At 41.2% G+C, this 17,777-nt stretch overlaps 1 protein-coding gene across 1 annotated transcript in view; it reads left to right on the top strand.

The window, feature by feature from the left end:
- Positions 1-2,466: 2,466 nt before the first annotated feature.
- The window catches only part of STAT1 (signal transducer and activator of transcription 1), a 39,492-nt gene continuing 24,181 nt past the window's right edge, over positions 2,467-17,777 (top strand). Inside the window, exons 1-9 of the mRNA XM_037523725.2 lie at positions 2,467-2,645; positions 2,951-3,106; positions 6,170-6,298; positions 7,005-7,149; positions 8,398-8,496; positions 12,916-13,005; positions 14,007-14,085; positions 15,317-15,408; positions 15,627-15,778. Of these exons, the coding sequence (XP_037379622.1) occupies positions 6,171-6,298; positions 7,005-7,149; positions 8,398-8,496; positions 12,916-13,005; positions 14,007-14,085; positions 15,317-15,408; positions 15,627-15,778 (785 nt within the window). The 5' untranslated portion in view covers positions 2,467-2,645; positions 2,951-3,106; position 6,170. The remainder of the gene's footprint in view (positions 2,646-2,950; positions 3,107-6,169; positions 6,299-7,004; positions 7,150-8,397; positions 8,497-12,915; positions 13,006-14,006; positions 14,086-15,316; positions 15,409-15,626; positions 15,779-17,777) is intronic.

Below are 17,777 nucleotides of genomic sequence, written 5' to 3'. Positions count from 1 at the left end.
TTGACACTTCAAAAAACACGAAATAAGGGAGTTTATGGTAACCGTCAGCCTGAATTCTAACAGTCAGACATGTTCTTTCAGGGACTAGATTGATCATCACAGGATGAGATGGCTTTAGAAGTAGAACATAGGAGTTGGGCTTGGTTTTAAAGTTGGGTGAGATTTTGAAAAGTGAAGGGAATAAGAGGAAGGACTTACCATTTAGTCTGTGTGATGCTCACTAGTAATTTGTGCAAAGGAACAGAAATGGGAAATCAAAAGTATGGTGGTGGGGGGACCAAATGATATGGGGTTAACTGGGGTAATGAAACAATGGGAGACAAGGCTGGAAAGAAAGTTTGGGCCATTTTATGGGGACCCATAAGGGCAGGTAAAATTTGTATTTATCATAAATGCAATGACAGCTGTCAAGGCTTTTGAGCAGGAAATGGTATAAATGTGGTGTTCTAGTTTGGCAAATACAGTGGGGCGGGGAAAGAGACAGAAAGAAGGTAGTTTGTTGTAGGATTCCAGTGGACTGAGTGATTCTGAAGTGATAAAGGCTTCTGTAGGGTATTGTTAATAAATGAAACAAAGGAAAATAAAGACATAGGGAAGAAAGTATCCTGTGGACCTGAAGACGATCAGAAAGTAGAGAACCAAAGAGAAACAGCATACTTGCAGATGCCAAGATTAGTTATTTCCCCATCAAGAATAAAGTTATTTCTCTGTGCAAGTTGTATAGTACTAGATAGAAGCTATTTATTTAACATCTTATTTATTCATCCTAGAATCAGTTTTTCTCAACCACTGTCTGGACTCAGTACAGGTGAGTGGCAAGGGAAGAGCTCTTTTTAATAGACTGACATCTCTTTTCAGAGAAGGCTGCCACTTGGGTACACTAACAGTCATTGTTACCACCAAGCCAGTACTGGCTTTGTGAGGGTGAATGCGTGACAAGGAGTGTACAAATGTGGAAAAGTAAAAAAATAATTACAACATATATACACATGCCTAGGCATATCCCTGGGGAATTATTTAGACTTTTTTTCCCACACAAAGTTGCTGTATTATTCAAGGAGTAATTCAAATCTCATTTACATGAAAGAATCAGTTGGTTTTATGAGCATACATTTCAAAAGGACCTATTCACGACTGAGCTCAAGAATGCCTGCCTGGAGCAAGTGACGTTTAAACTGAGATTTTAGTTAAGAAATAAAAGATAAGCTAGTTGGCAAAGAACTTGGAGGAGGGAAATGTTGGTTCAAGGGACTTTCCAACTGGAGAACTGCTGGTGAGGAGGCCTGGGGCTTGGGGAAAGAGTTTAACTTATCTGAAGAAGTAAAATGCTGAAGTAAGCAAACAAAAGAGGGGCACAAGATGGTTAGAGAAAATGATAGGGGAACCAGGACTTTGTAAGTTATATTAAAACGTTGGATTTTATAAGAAAAGTCTTTATGGGATTTTCAGGTTGGCAAACATGTGATCTGCTTTATAATTGAAACACACATTACTGAAAACTGCTACTTGGAGAATGGGTTGGATGCTAGTTAAGAGCTGAAGTTGACAGCTATTTAGGAATTCACTGCAGTAATCCAAATGGGATAAAGGGTTGGGTTGGGAGCATAAAAGATGAAGTGATGAGACTTGAGAATAATTTGGACAGAAGCATCAACAAGGCTTGAGGACCAGGCATGGGGGTTAAAGCGGTAAAAATGTCATAGATGTTCTAGCAATCTGGCATGCACCATTTCTAGGAAAAGGCATGTTTGAGGAGAGAGAGGGGAAGAGAATTTTTAGTTCTGAACATAGTTAACTTGCAGAGTTTACCAGACCTCCACGTGGAGAGTCGAGTGGAGGCTTACACTTGGGGGTTCAGTTCAGAGATGTGGACAGGATACACAGGTGTGCGCAGGAGACCCCTGGAGGTGCCCTCCAAATCCAGAAGGAAACTGAAGCTGTAGGTGAGGTCACCACAAGAGTGCTTGAAGTGGAGGTGTGGATAACCACGATCCGCACCCTGACGACACTTAGGATTGATCAGTTTCCTAGAGAAGATGAAGATGGAGGACACACAGTCAACATGGTCAAGGAACAAGTGTTAAAGACTGGAGTGTCAACTGTGCGAACTGTTTCTGAGTAGTCAAGCAAACTGAGGACACCCCAGCGTTCCCTGAGTTTAGCAATGCCGTGGTCAGCTGCTAAGTGGACTTTATCCAACTAGGCCTTCCAGACAAGAGTCTCCAAGCGTGGGCCTCTGCAAACAGATAACTTCCTTTCAGTTGTTCTCTGAAAGCCTAAGCAAACCTTCATTGCGACACAGCAATGAAGTACAGTCATGCACGTCGTCGGAAGCCAGCCCAAAGGGTAAGTACAGGGCGACTTGGCCAAGCGGCGGCCCCAGGGGGAGGCAGCGCGTGGCCGGAACAGCCTCGTTGGATTGGCCGAGCTCGGCAGCCGCCGGTGATTGGCACAGGCGGACGGAGGCGGGGCGCCCGGGGCTCTCTTTTCTCCAAGCTGGTACTTTCATTTTCCAGCGCAGAGTCTTTTGAGAGACCCCGCAGCAGCCCTGACGGCGCCCGTCAGACCCCAGACTGCGCAGAGGTGACACGGGTGCCCGGGAGAGGCTGCGCCACCGCCTACGCCCGCCCGATCCTGCGCGCTGAGTGAGTGGGAGCGGGGTTTCGGGGGGGCCGGAAGGGGAGCGCTGGCTGCACTGCCGGGGCCGGCCGCTGGACGCCCGCCGAGACGGATTTTGAGTGAATCCACCACCCCTAAAGTGAATGAGTCCCTTTGTGCAATCACTGTGCTCGGTGATGGCGCTGCTGCTCCTGCCCCTCCTGCAAGGACTGTGAAGATGAGATAGAACGCCTCTCCCACAAGCACGAACACAGACTCAGCATCTCTCCATTTACCCTTACTTTTGCCTCCTCTCGCTCCCCCCACCATTCATGTTCTCTTCTATTTGCAGAAAGTTTTCCTTTGCCGAGTGCCATCTGCAGAGAGCTGTCTAGGTTCGAGACGCTCGCACCCTGCGCATGCAGACCCAACAGTTTGGCACCTGATTTGCTGTGTGACTGTTGCTTAACTTGAAACCCCAGTCCCTCCCGGGGGCGGCAGGTGACAGGTCAGTAATAATCCTGGAAACAATGAATGAGAATACAGTTTTGGAATCTTTATTATGTATGTGTGTTAAAGGATGAAGGCGCTTAATTTCTTCTTGGAATATAAAGTGAGTTTAGTTCCTGCCAACTTCCTTGCTCTCCCTCCTCACTATCATATAGTCTTTAAAGAAAAAAATCTGATTAATACCAAAGAGTTTGGGTAGATATACAGGTCTGTGTTTTATTGTGTTTTGGATGTTGTTTATATAGGTTGATGGGGTGGTTGTTTTTATGAAACAGAAAAGTGTCTAGAGCCTCTGTCACAATCGAGTATGCAGCCATTGCTTAATAAGGGCGCAGGACGAAAAGTTGTGGCACCATAATATATGTGATTTGCCTTTCACATTCTAATTCAGTTGAAAATATACTAGAGTTTAATTCAATAAACTCTGAGTATATGCTGTGTTCAGAGCACAGTGCAAGGTGCAGAAGATGGTTTTTACAAAGACATGGTAACTCTGGAGCTCACATCATGCGGGGAAGACATCCTAGGTCTTAGTAAGGAACACTGGACTGTTGCTCTAGCAGAGGCACAGAAAACAATGACACACAAGTCAAAGAAAGCTTAATAACCTGGGTAAGTCTCAGACAGCTTAATGGAACAAGTGGCATTTGTACCTGACTTTGAATACTGAAAGGGGTTAGAGAGGTAGAAATTTGTGGGGAGGCTGTTTACAAGGCTGGAGCAGAGCAGAAATGTTGGGCACAGCCAAAAACCAGTATATAATTCACTTTGCAAATGGATAAAAATAGGAATGGAGTGAAAATCAGCCTAGGAATGGGCCAACTATCACATCATTGAACACGAGCATGATGTAGTCCAATTTCTCAGGAGACTGGATTGGGAGAAGAAAGTGTTGAGGGAGAGATGGAGGAGGTTTGGGGACTGGAAAGAAATCTGTTAACCCTAATTTTGGGAATTGAACCAGGTGATGGAGGATGGTCATGCAACTCCCTGCATTAGTATCACCTTTGTGAGAAAATGGAGTGATTTCTGGATGTGTTAACATGAATTCATCCTCTGCCCGCTTTGTGTCAGGTGTCACGTCTGCATTAGTTCATCCAGTCCCTTGCAGCCACCCTGTTGATAAGGGAATGCAATGCTTGAGTTTGCTTGCCGTAAAAAGAAATGTGGTCATTCCCCCCAGATCTGGAGTCTCCCACTCAGGTGAAATAAACTGAAGTGAATAGTGAAATTGATAGAGCAAGTATACCAAAGTGCTGGGCTTGGGTCCATTGCTACTGGTATTTGAATAACTAGTGTGTAGTCTCACCATATCCTTACTTTCCTTTGAAAAGAAATTGGTGAAGTAGGCATGACTTCATGCTGCGCACGTCTCTTCAGCATGCATTTTCCCACGCCCTGCTTAAAAACCCAGATTTCTTCCACAGAAATGTGGTAGGACAAGATTCACTTCTGTCCACTCCGAATATTGTCAGCCATACCTGGATATAAATTCTAAGTTCAGCTGAGGTGGTGGAATGCGAGTGGATGTTAGGACTTCCTTAAATCAGGGTTTCGTTTTAATTTTTAATCTTCACAACTGCTGGATAAGAACTGACTTACAGTTTCCAAAGAGATAAGTTACTTTATCCTTTTAAATGACATTTAATGGGCCTCCCCTGGTGGCGCAGCGTTTGAGCACTGGGTTGTGAGGCTGCCTGCAGCCTCTGCAGCACTGGTTCGTTCCCAGGCCGCCGGCGAGGGTCCCACAAAAAATAAATAAATAAATAAATAAATAAATAAATGACATTTAACAATGTTGCTTTAATCTTTAAAAATTATGACTGCAATTTCAGATACTTTGTGTCAGATTTATTGCTTGCAATGGGTATACATCTCTTTTAAAAGGTATATGTCAAAAATAATTTATTTTACCATGTGAATCATAAAATATAAAATATTGGTTTAGGACTCTGAGTTAAATTACAAATGTACTGTAATTTGTATGAGAGCAATTTTTGGAAAGTTCTTATGACTTGTCCTAAAGCAAATCAAATTAAATAAAGTTTTATTTATTTTATAAAAGTGCAGATTCCTTTTAAAGACATTTTTCTTGAAGATTTAGTTTGTATCCTTCACTGTTCTGGAGATACAGCAGAAACAGAATCCCCCAAATTCTTTTCTTCACATGGAAAAAACAAATAGTAATCAAAATTAAAAAAAAGAAAATATGTGCCAACTCGAGGGTGGTAAGTGCTATGGAGAAAAATACATCGGAGAGGGCTGTTTGCTCAAGGGGTTAAGTCTCAGCACTCTGAAGCTATCCGCAGCCACTGCAGCACAAGTTCGACTGTGAAACCGGGTCTACTCATCATTATTTGAGTATTGTCAAATCCATTTAGTCGTAAGGCCAGATAGGAGTGATAGCAAGCCATTGCATCATGGAAGGGGGCCATTCAGGGTTGGAGTGAAGTCAGTGCAGAACACCTGAGCAAATTACATGAAAGGCAGCTGAGGGGTCCTCCCTGGTGCCACAGGGGTTAAAGACACAGAGCTGTCAAGCTGCTGCCAGCCACTGCAACATAAGTTCCATCCCTGACTGACCCACATGGCACAGAAGACCTCTTCTGTCTCCCCTGCTGCTCCCCTCAGCAGTGTATTTCAGTAGATCTGCCTGTTCTTGTCCCCGCTCTGTCTCTGGTGAATCCTCTCACCCCTTGCACCTCTGGCCTGTACCCCAGTTCTTGTATGCATAAATAAATAAATCTTAAAAAAAATTACACCAGAGGAGAGGGCTGGTGTTTCCAGGGTGAGAGGCACTGTCAATTTAAATAAGGTGGCTAGAGAGGGCTTCCTTGTATGTTGACATTTGAGCAAAGACCTGAAGATGTGCTTCCTGGAAATGAAAAGAAAATGTATTGTCCCCGAAAGTTCATAAAAAGCAGACTTTAGAATAGACACATGTAAATAATTTATTTCAGAGACAAATTATGTTTTGGATTAAGCACGGTATTTAAAAGAAGCACACTGCTTCCTTTGAAGCTCAGACTTTGTTAGTGATCTTTGTTGTGTTTCCTTATAGGATGTCCCAGTGGTATGAGCTTCAGCAGCTGGACTCCAAATTCTTGGAGCAGGTTCACCAGCTCTATGATGACAGTTTTCCCATGGAAATCAGACAGTACCTGGCACAATGGCTTGAAAAGCAAGACTGGTAAGAAAAGCTCACTTGACAGAAAGTTTTCAAAATAACTTGTTGATGAAGCAACTTAGAGCCACATTGACTGAAGATGAATCTCATCAGTGGCCGTTGGGATTATCTGTTGCAGAAAATTGTGCAGATTTTTAAAAATGGCACGTGCCTTGCAAAGCTTAATACATTAGTCATAAACACTGTGATGTAGTTTTGTCCAATTCAATTAGGATGTATACTCTGAAATGCTTCGGACAAGTTGAATAATGCTGACACCGATTATTTTTCAAATTAGGTTCTAGGCTATAGAAAGAAGTAAATTAAAGAAAATAATTAAAAACAAATTTTGGTAACACTTAGATTAGAAATATCAAGTGTTAAATTAAGGGACTGCCTCTTAAAACTGATATGGCTTCCTTTCAATTTATTGTCTGTTGATGACAGAATTTTTTAATGTTGTAAAGATATTTGGCTTAGGAAATTAAGACCCCTGTTGAATCACCATTAACAGGGTCATGCTGAAACTCTGTTTGAGAATTTTTCATGTTGATTATATATAAAAATAATGCAGAAACTGCTAATAAAGGCAATCTCAGTTTCTAAATGAGGAACTAAAAATCTAAGAAATACTTAAAATTACTTTTAATAATCTCAATAAAGAAGGCAATATTTATTTTGCCTGCTTAAATAGTATCTAAAATAAAATGTATATATTTAAATCCCCCAGGGAACATGCTGCCAATGATGTCTCATTTGCCACTATCCGATTTCACGACCTCCTGTCTCAGCTGGATGATCAATATAGTCGCTTTTCGCTGGAGAACAACTTTTTGTTGCAACATAACATAAGGAAAAGCAAGCGCAACCTTCAAGTATGACCTGGGTTTTCTATTTTGGTTAAAATGTTACCACACTGGGTATACTTAAAGTTCTTTTCATTCAGTAAATACTTCTGAGGAACACACTGATTGTATTTAGAAAAGTTACAGAGGCTGGAAATAAACTCCCTTTATGCAGCTAATATTTTACAGCATAAGTAAAATAAAATGTCGGTTCTTTTTTCTAAACATAGAAGGAATTTTTCTGTTTCTATGTTTAAGTGTATCACCTATTAGATATCAATAAATCTGAGAGAAATAAGAAGCTGTAACTTTGTTTTAACTAAAAAAATGCCAGTATTTAATCCAAAGGAAAAAAGGGTTACATAAAGCTTAAAGGAACTTTAGTGTTGAGGCCAGTCTAAGTCCTGGTACAGAGATGAAGGAAAACTCCAGAAAGATTGGACCTTCCTAAGGCCCATTAGTGAGTTGGTGAGTTAGAATTCGATCCTACCTGGCTTTGCCTTTGCTGGAACTACCCTCCCACTGCAGAGAAAGTCAAAGTGAGTTCCAGGCAGTAGAAAATGTATCATGAAGTTTTGGGGTTCTTCAAAAAGATGCCCTTAATTCTGGCAACCATATTTATTTCTGCAGTAAGCAAACATTTTTGTTTTAATGTTATCTTGTTTCATGCAACACAACCAAAGGCTTAGATTTAGATAATTGGAGGCTTCTTTATTTCCTCTGTGAATGTGATTTTATAACACCAGTGAGTGGGGAAATCAGGTTAAATTTATGGAATTTGCTCTTGTATATATTTTGCTTAAATGCCCCTGTTACAAGGAGCCACAATTGTCAGTGTTTTGCAAATTAGCCTTGACAAGGAAACAGAAAAACTGAGAAGAATGTCATTTGCCTAATTCAAAGTAGAGACCAACAGAAATTAACTGAGGAATATCATGGCTACTTTTTTGTATTATTTGTACTATTTCAGGACTCTAAGAGAAGAAAAATTGGCCTCAAAACAATAAAGTAAAACTATTGTCTGAACCATGTATGAAAATTGAATTTTCAGTCCAATGTAATTTAGGGGCCCTCCACTGTATTAGAAAGTTAAAGTAGTTTTTTGTCAAAATTCGTGAAAGGAATATTTTGATATTACCAAAATGGTTTACATAGAATTTAATAAATGTGAGATGAGATTTCTGAGTGGATATGAACAAATTCATTTCAATTTAAAATCCACAAATATTTAAACATTCTGGAATGTAATTTATTTTTATTTTAACAACCCATATATAGGATAATTTTCAGGAAGACCCAATACTGATGTCTATGATCATCTGTAACTGTCTGAAGGAAGAAAGGAAGATCCTGGAAAATGCCCAGAGATTCAGTCAGGTACTTTTTTTCCCCAATTGAATACATCACCATCATCATCATCATAATTAAGAATAATAATAAAATAAGAATCCATGAATTCACCCTACACATGTTATTTAAGAAGTGTTCGAGGTAGTGATGAATAGCCCTCTGATTTTATAACCCCAAAAGTGAGGAAAAGCAAATATATATTATAAACCCAAACTTTTAAGAAAGAACCCTATCTTAATGGAATTCATTCTAGTGAGGGAGAGAAACAAAATCCTTTCAGATGGTGATAATTGCTTTGAAGATAATAAACATGAAACAAAAAAAAGATAATTAAGACATGTTACTATGATAGTAATGGGGTATCTGCGGATGGGATTGGGTGGGATCCAGAAACTTCTCTAAGGTGCTGGAGCAGGAAGGGAAGCAGGCAGATAAGGAGGGCTCCTGCAGCAGCCAGGGAAGAGACGGTGAAAGTAGAAAAATTCAGGTTATGTTTTAGTCATGGTTCGATAGGGCTTGCATTGCAGGTTCAGATGTGGGAATGTAAGTGAAAGTTCAAGGATGAATATGGTTCAGCCTGAGTCTTTTGGAAATATTATTTATTTAGTATGAAGAAAATGGAAGAAACAGGAGTGGAGTTTTTGTAGGGCCCAATAGATTTTAGACAAGAACAGGTTGATGGAAAATCAAGAGCTCTGTTTTGAATAGGATTGAGCTACCTGCTAAATATCTAAGCTGTTCAGTGATTGAGTCAGAGTTATTTATACTACTATCAAGTTGTTTGAACATGGTTTTAGTAATCATAATGCAAACCTTCCTGCCAACCAGTGTCCAGCTGTTCTTTGAAATTGCGGTGGCATTTATGCATTCCTTTCTTGAGTGATGGCGGTGGGGGGTGGGGGGTGGGTGGGTGGGTGGGGGGTGTGGGCAACCCAGCAGGCAGGCAGTTGTGAAACCAGAGTGTACGGGTTGTTCTGGCTGAGACCATTCCAACAGGGGTTGTGGCAGGTGGGGGAACATGGAATGCATGCTATGTGTGTTTCCCTTAGAAATAACTAACAGTGAACTGTCAGATGATGGAGGAGCCTGAGAGAGAGAAGTTAAGTAATGCAGGTGACTGCCACTCTCCATATACTTTCTGAGTATTTGCCTCAGTCCTCCTAAATCTGCTGCTTCTCAGACACGTAGTTGCTGCTGTCTCCCTGTCAGGAAAGGGAAACAGAAACTGCTGCGCTGAGCATGTAAAATAGGCCTTATTTGATGTACACTCACGCTAGTCATTCTCCTCTGAGACCTAGGTGAGACCATGGCATCACCTGGGAGGTTTCCAGCAGAAAATTTTGATTATGTAGGATTCTCATCTTTTTAAAAAAATTTTTTTAAAAGATTATTTATGCATACAAGAACTGGGGTACAGGCCAGAGGTATGGGGGGAGAGAGGATTCACCAGAGACAGAGCGGGGAACAGAACAAGCAGACTGACTGAAATACACTGCTTAGGGTCACGTAGGCCCTTGCCATGGTCACCAAATATTTTTGTGCCAAGCACCTTCCAGCAGGAAGGGCAGGTAGCAGGAGTGCAGCTGTGTTCTTACAAGCGTCGCTATGTGGCTGTTCGCTACACTGACACTTGCTAGTTTAGGGAGAAGGACTAGGAAGTCAGGATCCCTCTGTCTGGGAGAAGTGTCCCAAGTGTTACCATGTCCAATGTCCATGTTCAGTTGGCTTAGAGGTGACAATAGCAAACATTTCCCTGCAGAGGCAGGAAGCTGCTTGAGGTGATGGCTTGTTCTATCACTCAGTGACATGTGGCACCCAGGACACTGGTGGTTTTCATTTGTTTCTAGTATATACTTTACAACTAATATAATCAGAAACTTTAAATTTCTGCTATTCCAGACTATATAGAAAGAAGGAGAGCTTCCAGCTGTTTTCTATAAACAAAGAATGACTTTGATAACCTAAATGTAATAGAAACAGAACTTGAAAGGAAATTATAGGTCAGTTCCACTTATGAGTATCAATTTAAGTCCTAAATAAAATTTTCAAGATCAGAATTAAATACTAAATGAAGAACATAATACATCATGATACCATAGAGTTTATTCTACATTACAAGAGTAGAACATGACTGGGAATCCACTAATGTAATGTCGTCCTATAAATATGCAGAGAAAAACAATGTGCTTGTCCTCAAAGAGGATGAAAAAGTCTGAAAAAACCATTTCTGAACCAAAAATTTCAATAAGAGAAGAATTGATAGATACCTCCTTAGCATATTACAATCTCCATCTCAGTTCTTGAGATAGTATCTTATTTAATTGAGAAAACACCAGTAAGTCAGAGACATGGCAAGGATACCCACTATTGCCATGGCTCTTTAACATTGAGCTGGTACTGCTGACCAAGGCAGCTAGAAAGGAGAAAACCATGAACAGTATAAGGATAAAAACATTGTAAAGATGTCATTTCTTCCTGAGTTAACTCTTTTTTTTTTTTTAATGTAATCCCAATAAAAGTAAAAAGTTGTTTTCTGAAGCTATACAGATTGACTCTGAAATTCATATGAAGTGAGTGTCCAGAGTAGGGAGGAACTGCATCAACAAGTAGAGCTGGGAGGGGCCTCCCTGGTGGCTTAAAGGGTTAAGTGTCAGCACTATGAAGCAATCCCCAACTACTGCAGTATGACTTTGATCCCCAGCCAGGAAGGTGACCCACATGGTGCAGCAGACCTCTCCTATCACGCTCTCTGCTCCCCTCAGCAGTGTATTTCAGTCAGTCCGCCTCTTCTGCCCCCACTCTGTCTCTGGTGAATCCTCTCACCCCCGACACCTCTGGCCTGTACCCCAGCCCGTGTATGCATAAATAAATCTTTAAAAAAAAAAAACAACAACAAGTAGAGCTGTGAGATGGGACTAGCCCGGTAGATCCACTGTAAATGCTCCATAATTAAACATTATTCAGGGGTTCAGGTTTATGAAGAGAAAGAGCTTGAGAAAAAGAAAAGAAAAAAAATCTCAGGTGCCTATGGAAATTTATATGCTATAGATCACAGCTCGGAACTCTGGAAAAGTGAGAACTTTCACTAAATGTTAAGACAAATGGGTAGCCAAATGGAAAAAAGTTAAAATTGAACCCATACTTCACATTCAATGTAAAAATCAACTTCAAATGGATCAGAGATCACAAAGTAAAAAATGAAATGAAAGGGTTGGACTCCTTTGTTGTCTGTCAGTGGGGAAAGACACTAATGTGAAGGACCATTAAGTATTTAAAAAAAAGGCTGATAAATTCAAATATATAAAAACATCCACATGGAATCTGTGCTGTGAGGGGCACAGTGTGGAAAGGTGGGCAGCAGCTTTCGAGGTGTGGGACTTTAAACAAAAGCAGCATCTTTCTAGACTTGAATCTCTGAGATCAGAGTCTATCCTGTTTGCCACTCTACACCAGAGCCTAGAACACTGCGTGACCTTGACTTAGTTCTTGGTGTTTGTTACGTGAGTAAATCAGGGAAAACTTTATGTAATGAACAGTAGATGCTGCTGCGTCGGGGCCTTCTGACTATCAAGGAGGAGGACTCAGTGCTCCCAGTGCGTGTGCAAAGACAGTCTTTACTTCAGAGTAGCTGATATTCATTGCAGTCCGTAACGGCAATGCTGGTTGAGTTTGATATGCCTCTGAATCATCTGGGATCCTGTAAAAATGGGGTTGTGCCTGCCAAATCAGATTGGGATCTAAGATTCTTTTTTTAAAAAAGATTTATTTATTTATGCATACAAGAACTGGGGTACAGGCCAGAGGTGCAGGGGGTGAGAGGACTCACCAGCGACAGAGTGGAGAACAGAACAAATGGATTGACTGAAATACACTGCTGAGGGGAGAGCGGTGAGTCAGGAGAGGTCTGCTGTGGGTAGCTCCCTACTAGGGATCAAACTCGTGCTGCAGTGGCTGCCAATAGCTTCATAGGTTGTTTCTTAACCCCTTGCACCACCAGGGAGGCCCTGGGATCTAAGATTCTACATATACAGCAATATCTCGTGTGGTAAGATGACCCTTGTTTGGGGAGCACACTGTCAATCTTAAGGCCTTCAGACAAATCAGGACAGGGTTAATAAGAATAAATTTGTCTATAGAATTTAAGAAACCCTGAAATAAATTCCAATGTGGCACCATGTAACTGTATGAATAATGGAAAATTCCTGAAACACGATTTGTTTATTACAGCCCTGGATTTTCTGTGGTCTTATTAACAGTTTGTCAGTGTACTCCAGGGCCTTGGGAACTGAGCTGTTTCTTGACAGCTCCCATGTGGGAAACCTGTAGGGCTTTGAAAATTCTGGGACGGAGGGAGGGTACAGAATGTGGACTTGACTTTGGAGCATAACCAGTGGGTCGATATGTCAGGGGAAATGATGGCTGTTAATCTGGTATCTCCTGTTATAGGCTCAGTCGGGGCATATTCAGAATGCTGTGATGTTAGATAAACAGAAGGAGCTTGACAGCAAAGTCAGAAATGTCAAGGACAAAGTTATGGTGAGTATTGAGTAAATACATACATTTGTTCTGTAACTTTTTGTAGAGGAAAAAAGGTTTCAGTTGCTCTAGTGTAATGTAGTAACTGATTTCAGCCTTTTAAGTAGTTGAGAAATTTTACTGACGTTCCAAACCATATGCAAACTAGCAAAACCAATGAGTCGATAGGCATTTATGGCACCTGCTATAACTTCAAAGCTTTGTGCTTATCTTTTTCTTCCTTGCAAGGCTGTTTAAAATTGTTGACTTTGCCCTCTTACCCAATACACTAGATCGTGCTGCTCTAAATAGCCTTTGTGTCTACACCTTTCAAATTAGGGCCGTCAAATTAGGTTGCATAAAGCACCAGAGTAGAGAAAGGCACACTTCTTGAAGCATCTGTTTTGTCTTAAGACATGGGAGGGAAACAAAAACAGTTAGTTGGGATTCTGGTCCATTTCTAGTCAGAATAAAACACTGCCAATAATTTTAAGATGATCTTGCAAGAAAACATGTCAGCAGAGGACTGCTTCCGTGGCCTTGGTGGTATGTGTTACCTCCTCTCCACTGTTAGGGCTATTTGGGGGGAAAAGATGGGGAAAGCATCTGGCTTTACACCAGGCCTGTATTAGTGGTGAAGGCCTTCCAGCCCAGGGTTGCCATTTGCTGTGGGTCTCTGGGACACACCACTTGGCCTTGACTTTGTGCTGTCACTTTTTGCTTAAACTTTAGATTCTTTGGAGCCACTTTATCCTGCAGTTTCCTAGGGAAACATTTCATTAAAGTAGAAATCAAGTGACCCACTCTAGAAATACCCATCTATTTTCTATTAAATGTTACTATGTACCTATCATTGAAATAGAAATTATTTCATGTATGTGATTAGGATTGTGCCAAATCCAATCCATCTTTGAGGAACAGGATTGTTTTACAGTTTTCTGGGTCCTGTGTCCTAAATAAATTATTTCCTTAGATCTTTGGAATCCAATCCATGAAAAACCTGTTTATGTCTTTATTTGTAGTGTATAGAACAGGAAATCAAGACTCTAGAAGAGTTACAAGATGAATATGACTTTAAATGCAAAACTTCACAGAACAGAGGTAAGCTTTAATATCTAGAGCAGTGTTCATTGACTATGAGGCTTTTTTCTGTTTGTAGTACATAGCAAAGCTGAATACACCTTTACTTGCCAAGTATTTTATCACTCTGATTTGCGATCTTGGTTTCTTGCATATTCAGGCCAGAATTTCTTAACCTCAGTACTATTGACATAATGGGCCAGATAATTCTGGGCTTCTGTCCTGTGCATTGTTGGATGTTTTAACAGCGCCCTGACTTCTCTCCACCAGATGGCAATCGAACTAACCTTTAGTCCCCAGTGGTGACAACTGAGCTGTCTCCAAACATTGTCAATGTTTGTCACCCCTATTTGATAACTACTGGCAGTGTGTTATCCCTTTATTTTATTGTGCCTATCTCACTGATTGGCACACTGGTAACTGGGTGCAGTTGCCTGGCCCTGCCACCTAAATCTCCTTCCAACAGTCCAGCTCCGCATATATACTCTATTTTGTTGTTGCTGCTTGTTCTTAATGGTGAGAGAGCAGCAATCGAAAATATCCCACTTACTTGAATGATGTTATGGTGATAAGGCGAGATTATTAACATAATTTGAGTAGAAGTATGAGAGGAACCTCATCTAGTACTTCCTGATTGTCTACTTCTCTTTCAGAGTTACAGATAAGCTCTGTATAAATTTTTTTTAAATAAATTTTATTTTTATATTCCCCATACAATTGCAACCCCCTTATTTGACCCCAATCCCTCCCCTTCCCACCCCCCCACTCCCCATAGAGTGTCTCTGGTTCATAGTTTTTTGTTGATTTTTATTTTCACTTTCTTATAGTTATTCATTTTCCTGGTCCCTTAGTTAAGTTTTCTAGATTCCTGCTATGAGTGAGACCATCGGGTATTTTTCTTTTTCTTTCTGGCTTATTTCGCTGAGCATGATCCCTTCCAGCTCCATCCATCTGAGACTTTGACTGGTGTCACTTCTATTTATTTATGTAACAGTTTGACAGAGACTGAACAGTCAGACAGTGTTGTTTCCCATTCACATGGGTCATTGGTAACAAGGTTTTACTGGGGTCAGTGTTTATATTGAGATTTTTCTTGTCTTGTTCAATAAAAATTGAAGACCAAGCTTTGACTTACCACCAGAGTGCACTTGGATAGTGTATTTCCCCTAAATGTATATGAACCTTGGATTTAGTGGGTTTTGTCTTTTTTTTTGTACATTTATATTTATCTGCTGTCTCTCCCAATTCACAGAACATGAAACCAATGGTATAGCAAAGAATGATCAGAAGCAGGAACAGATGTTACTCCAGAAGATGTATTTAATGCTTGACAATAAGAGAAAGGTATGAATCACTTCCATGTTGCTTTTTTCACAATCTGTAAATAATAAATTTGAAGTTGAGAATAGAGGAAAAAATATTTTTATAAACACTTGGCTCAGAGCCCTACTTGTGGTGACACAACTAGGATGAAAGGCTATTTGCTTTGCTTTAAAAAATTCTTTTAAAATTCAGTGATTAAAGATGAACTTATTTCACTTTGTTTCTTCCTCTCCCTTTAGGAAGTAGTTCACAAAATAAGGGACTTGTTGAATGTCACTGAACTTACCCAGAATGCCCTGATTAATGATGAGCTGGTGGAGTGGAAGCGGAGACAGCAGAGCGCCTGTATTGGGGGCCCCCCCAACGCCTGCCTTGACCAGCTGCAGAACTGGTAAGAGCCTTCAAAGTGGAAAGTTGGCAGCCGAGTAGCTAACCATATAAACTCATAAAGTGCACTTTCGAGTAGTGTTAGTTGAATGGACCCTGTCAAAACTTGGGTTGGGAGTTTGATGTGGTCCAGCTTCTGGCCTGGACTCACTAGGGAAGCTCAGTGTTTTCCAAGCCTGTTGCCACGTTCAGCCCAGGTCGGCTTGGTTTGGAGCCTCCCTCCCTGGCGTACGTGTACTGTGGGATGCATCTCTTGACTGTGCCAGAACTCCAGTGCCATCGTCATCACATGATGCATTTAGCAACTTCAGTCCCAGTGTTTTCTTAAAAACAAAATAGCTTGAGGGATTTTCCAGGCTGACATGAAATAATAGTTTGTTTTGGGTCACTGATTCATTCATGTCTTCAGTAAATCGTTGTGAAGTGCTGGGTGCCAGACACTGGGTGACAGCCTCCAGGGCCCTCACCTATGTGGAGCAAGAGGTGGGTGTGGCAATAATCCCGTGCAGGAAGAGGTTGCTGTGCTTGAACACAAGTCCCTGCAGAGTTCTGTGGGGGAAGCAGTCCCCAGGAAGGATGTGTTACACAGACTTCTGAGAGTAAATTAGGAGAAGTTCATATAGACCAGACAGGAGAACACGGACAGCGGTGTGGAGGGGAAGAGAGGCCAGCAGGAGCACAGCCTGCAGCACTGCCGATGGGGTGGCTGGAGAGTCACGTGCTGGGGGTAGGAGGAAAGCAGAGCTGGCAGGAGAGGCTGGGGCTGACTGATCATGGAGGTTCCCAAACCATATCTGGAACAAGGATTTTATCTGGGCACTGGTGGATCAGGCAGATATTTTATTTTATTATTATTTTATTTTATATTTTGTTTTATTTTATATATTTTTATATCATTTTTAATTTTTGTACTATGAATGCATTTTCATCTTGGTTATATTCCCCATACACTTCCCACCTCTCCCCTTGTTTTGATCCTACTCACTTCTCCCCCCTGCCCCCCATAGTGTGTCTCTGGTTTATAGTTGCTTGTTGATTTTGATTTTTACTTTATTATAATTAGTCTTTTTCCTGGTTCCTTAGTTAGGTTTTCTAGATTCCTGCTATGAGTGAGACCATCCGGTATTTTTCTTTTTCTTTCTGGCTATTTCGCTGAGCATGATCCCTTCCAGCTCCATCTATGTTGCTGCAAATGTCACGAGTTTATCTTTTTTGATTGCTGAGTAATTTCCATCGTGTATATGTACCACATCTTCTTGATCCAGTCATCTATTTTTGGGCATTTGGGTTGTTTCCATAGCTTACGTATTGTAAATAGTGTAGGCAGATACTTTATTGAAGTGAAGATTTATTTCGCTGATTTTCAGTTTTGAAAGGTTAACTCTGGCAACAGTCTGGAGGCTAGAATAGACACAGAAAGACCCATTGAGCCGATTCATTCATGCCTTCAAGTAAATCCTTATGAAATGCTGTGTGCCAGACACTGGGTGACAACCTAAGGGGCCCTCGCCAGTGTGGAGCAAGAGGTCGGTGTGGCAGTAATCCTGGAAGAGGTTGCTGTGCTTGAACACAAGTCCCTGCAGAGTTCTGTGGGGGAAGCAGTCCCCAGGAAGGATGTGTTGCACAGACTCTTGAGAGTAAATTAGGAGAAGTTCATATAGACCAGACAGGAGTGCTCTTTGGGATGTGGAGGGGAAACTGGTGAGAGCTAAACTCAGGATCAAGCAGAAGGGATGGAAAGGGTAGAGTCAGAGAGAATTTGAGGGGATGGTGACTGGAATAATTCCCAGAACCCTAGGCTGGAGATTTTGTGAGATTATTTTCTGAATTGCTTTTTTTTATACAATGAATATTCAGTCATTTGCTTTTATTCTGTGACTGACTTGTCCATATACACATTTCTTGTGGGTTAAAATGGAATTTCCCAGCCCAGTATACCCCCTTGCCCCTTGAGAAGCACTGACCCCCAAAACCTCCAGGGTGCCAGGAGACCCTGGGCTGTG

The sequence above is a fragment of the Talpa occidentalis genome, unplaced genomic scaffold (assembly GCF_014898055.3).
Source record: "Talpa occidentalis isolate TD23 unplaced genomic scaffold, MPIMG_talOcc4v2.1 talOcc4.3, whole genome shotgun sequence".
In the NCBI taxonomy this organism is placed as follows: domain Eukaryota; kingdom Metazoa; phylum Chordata; class Mammalia; order Eulipotyphla; family Talpidae; genus Talpa; species Talpa occidentalis.
Note: the sequence above shows the minus strand (reverse complement) of the source record. Positions and strands in the feature narration are given on the sequence as shown.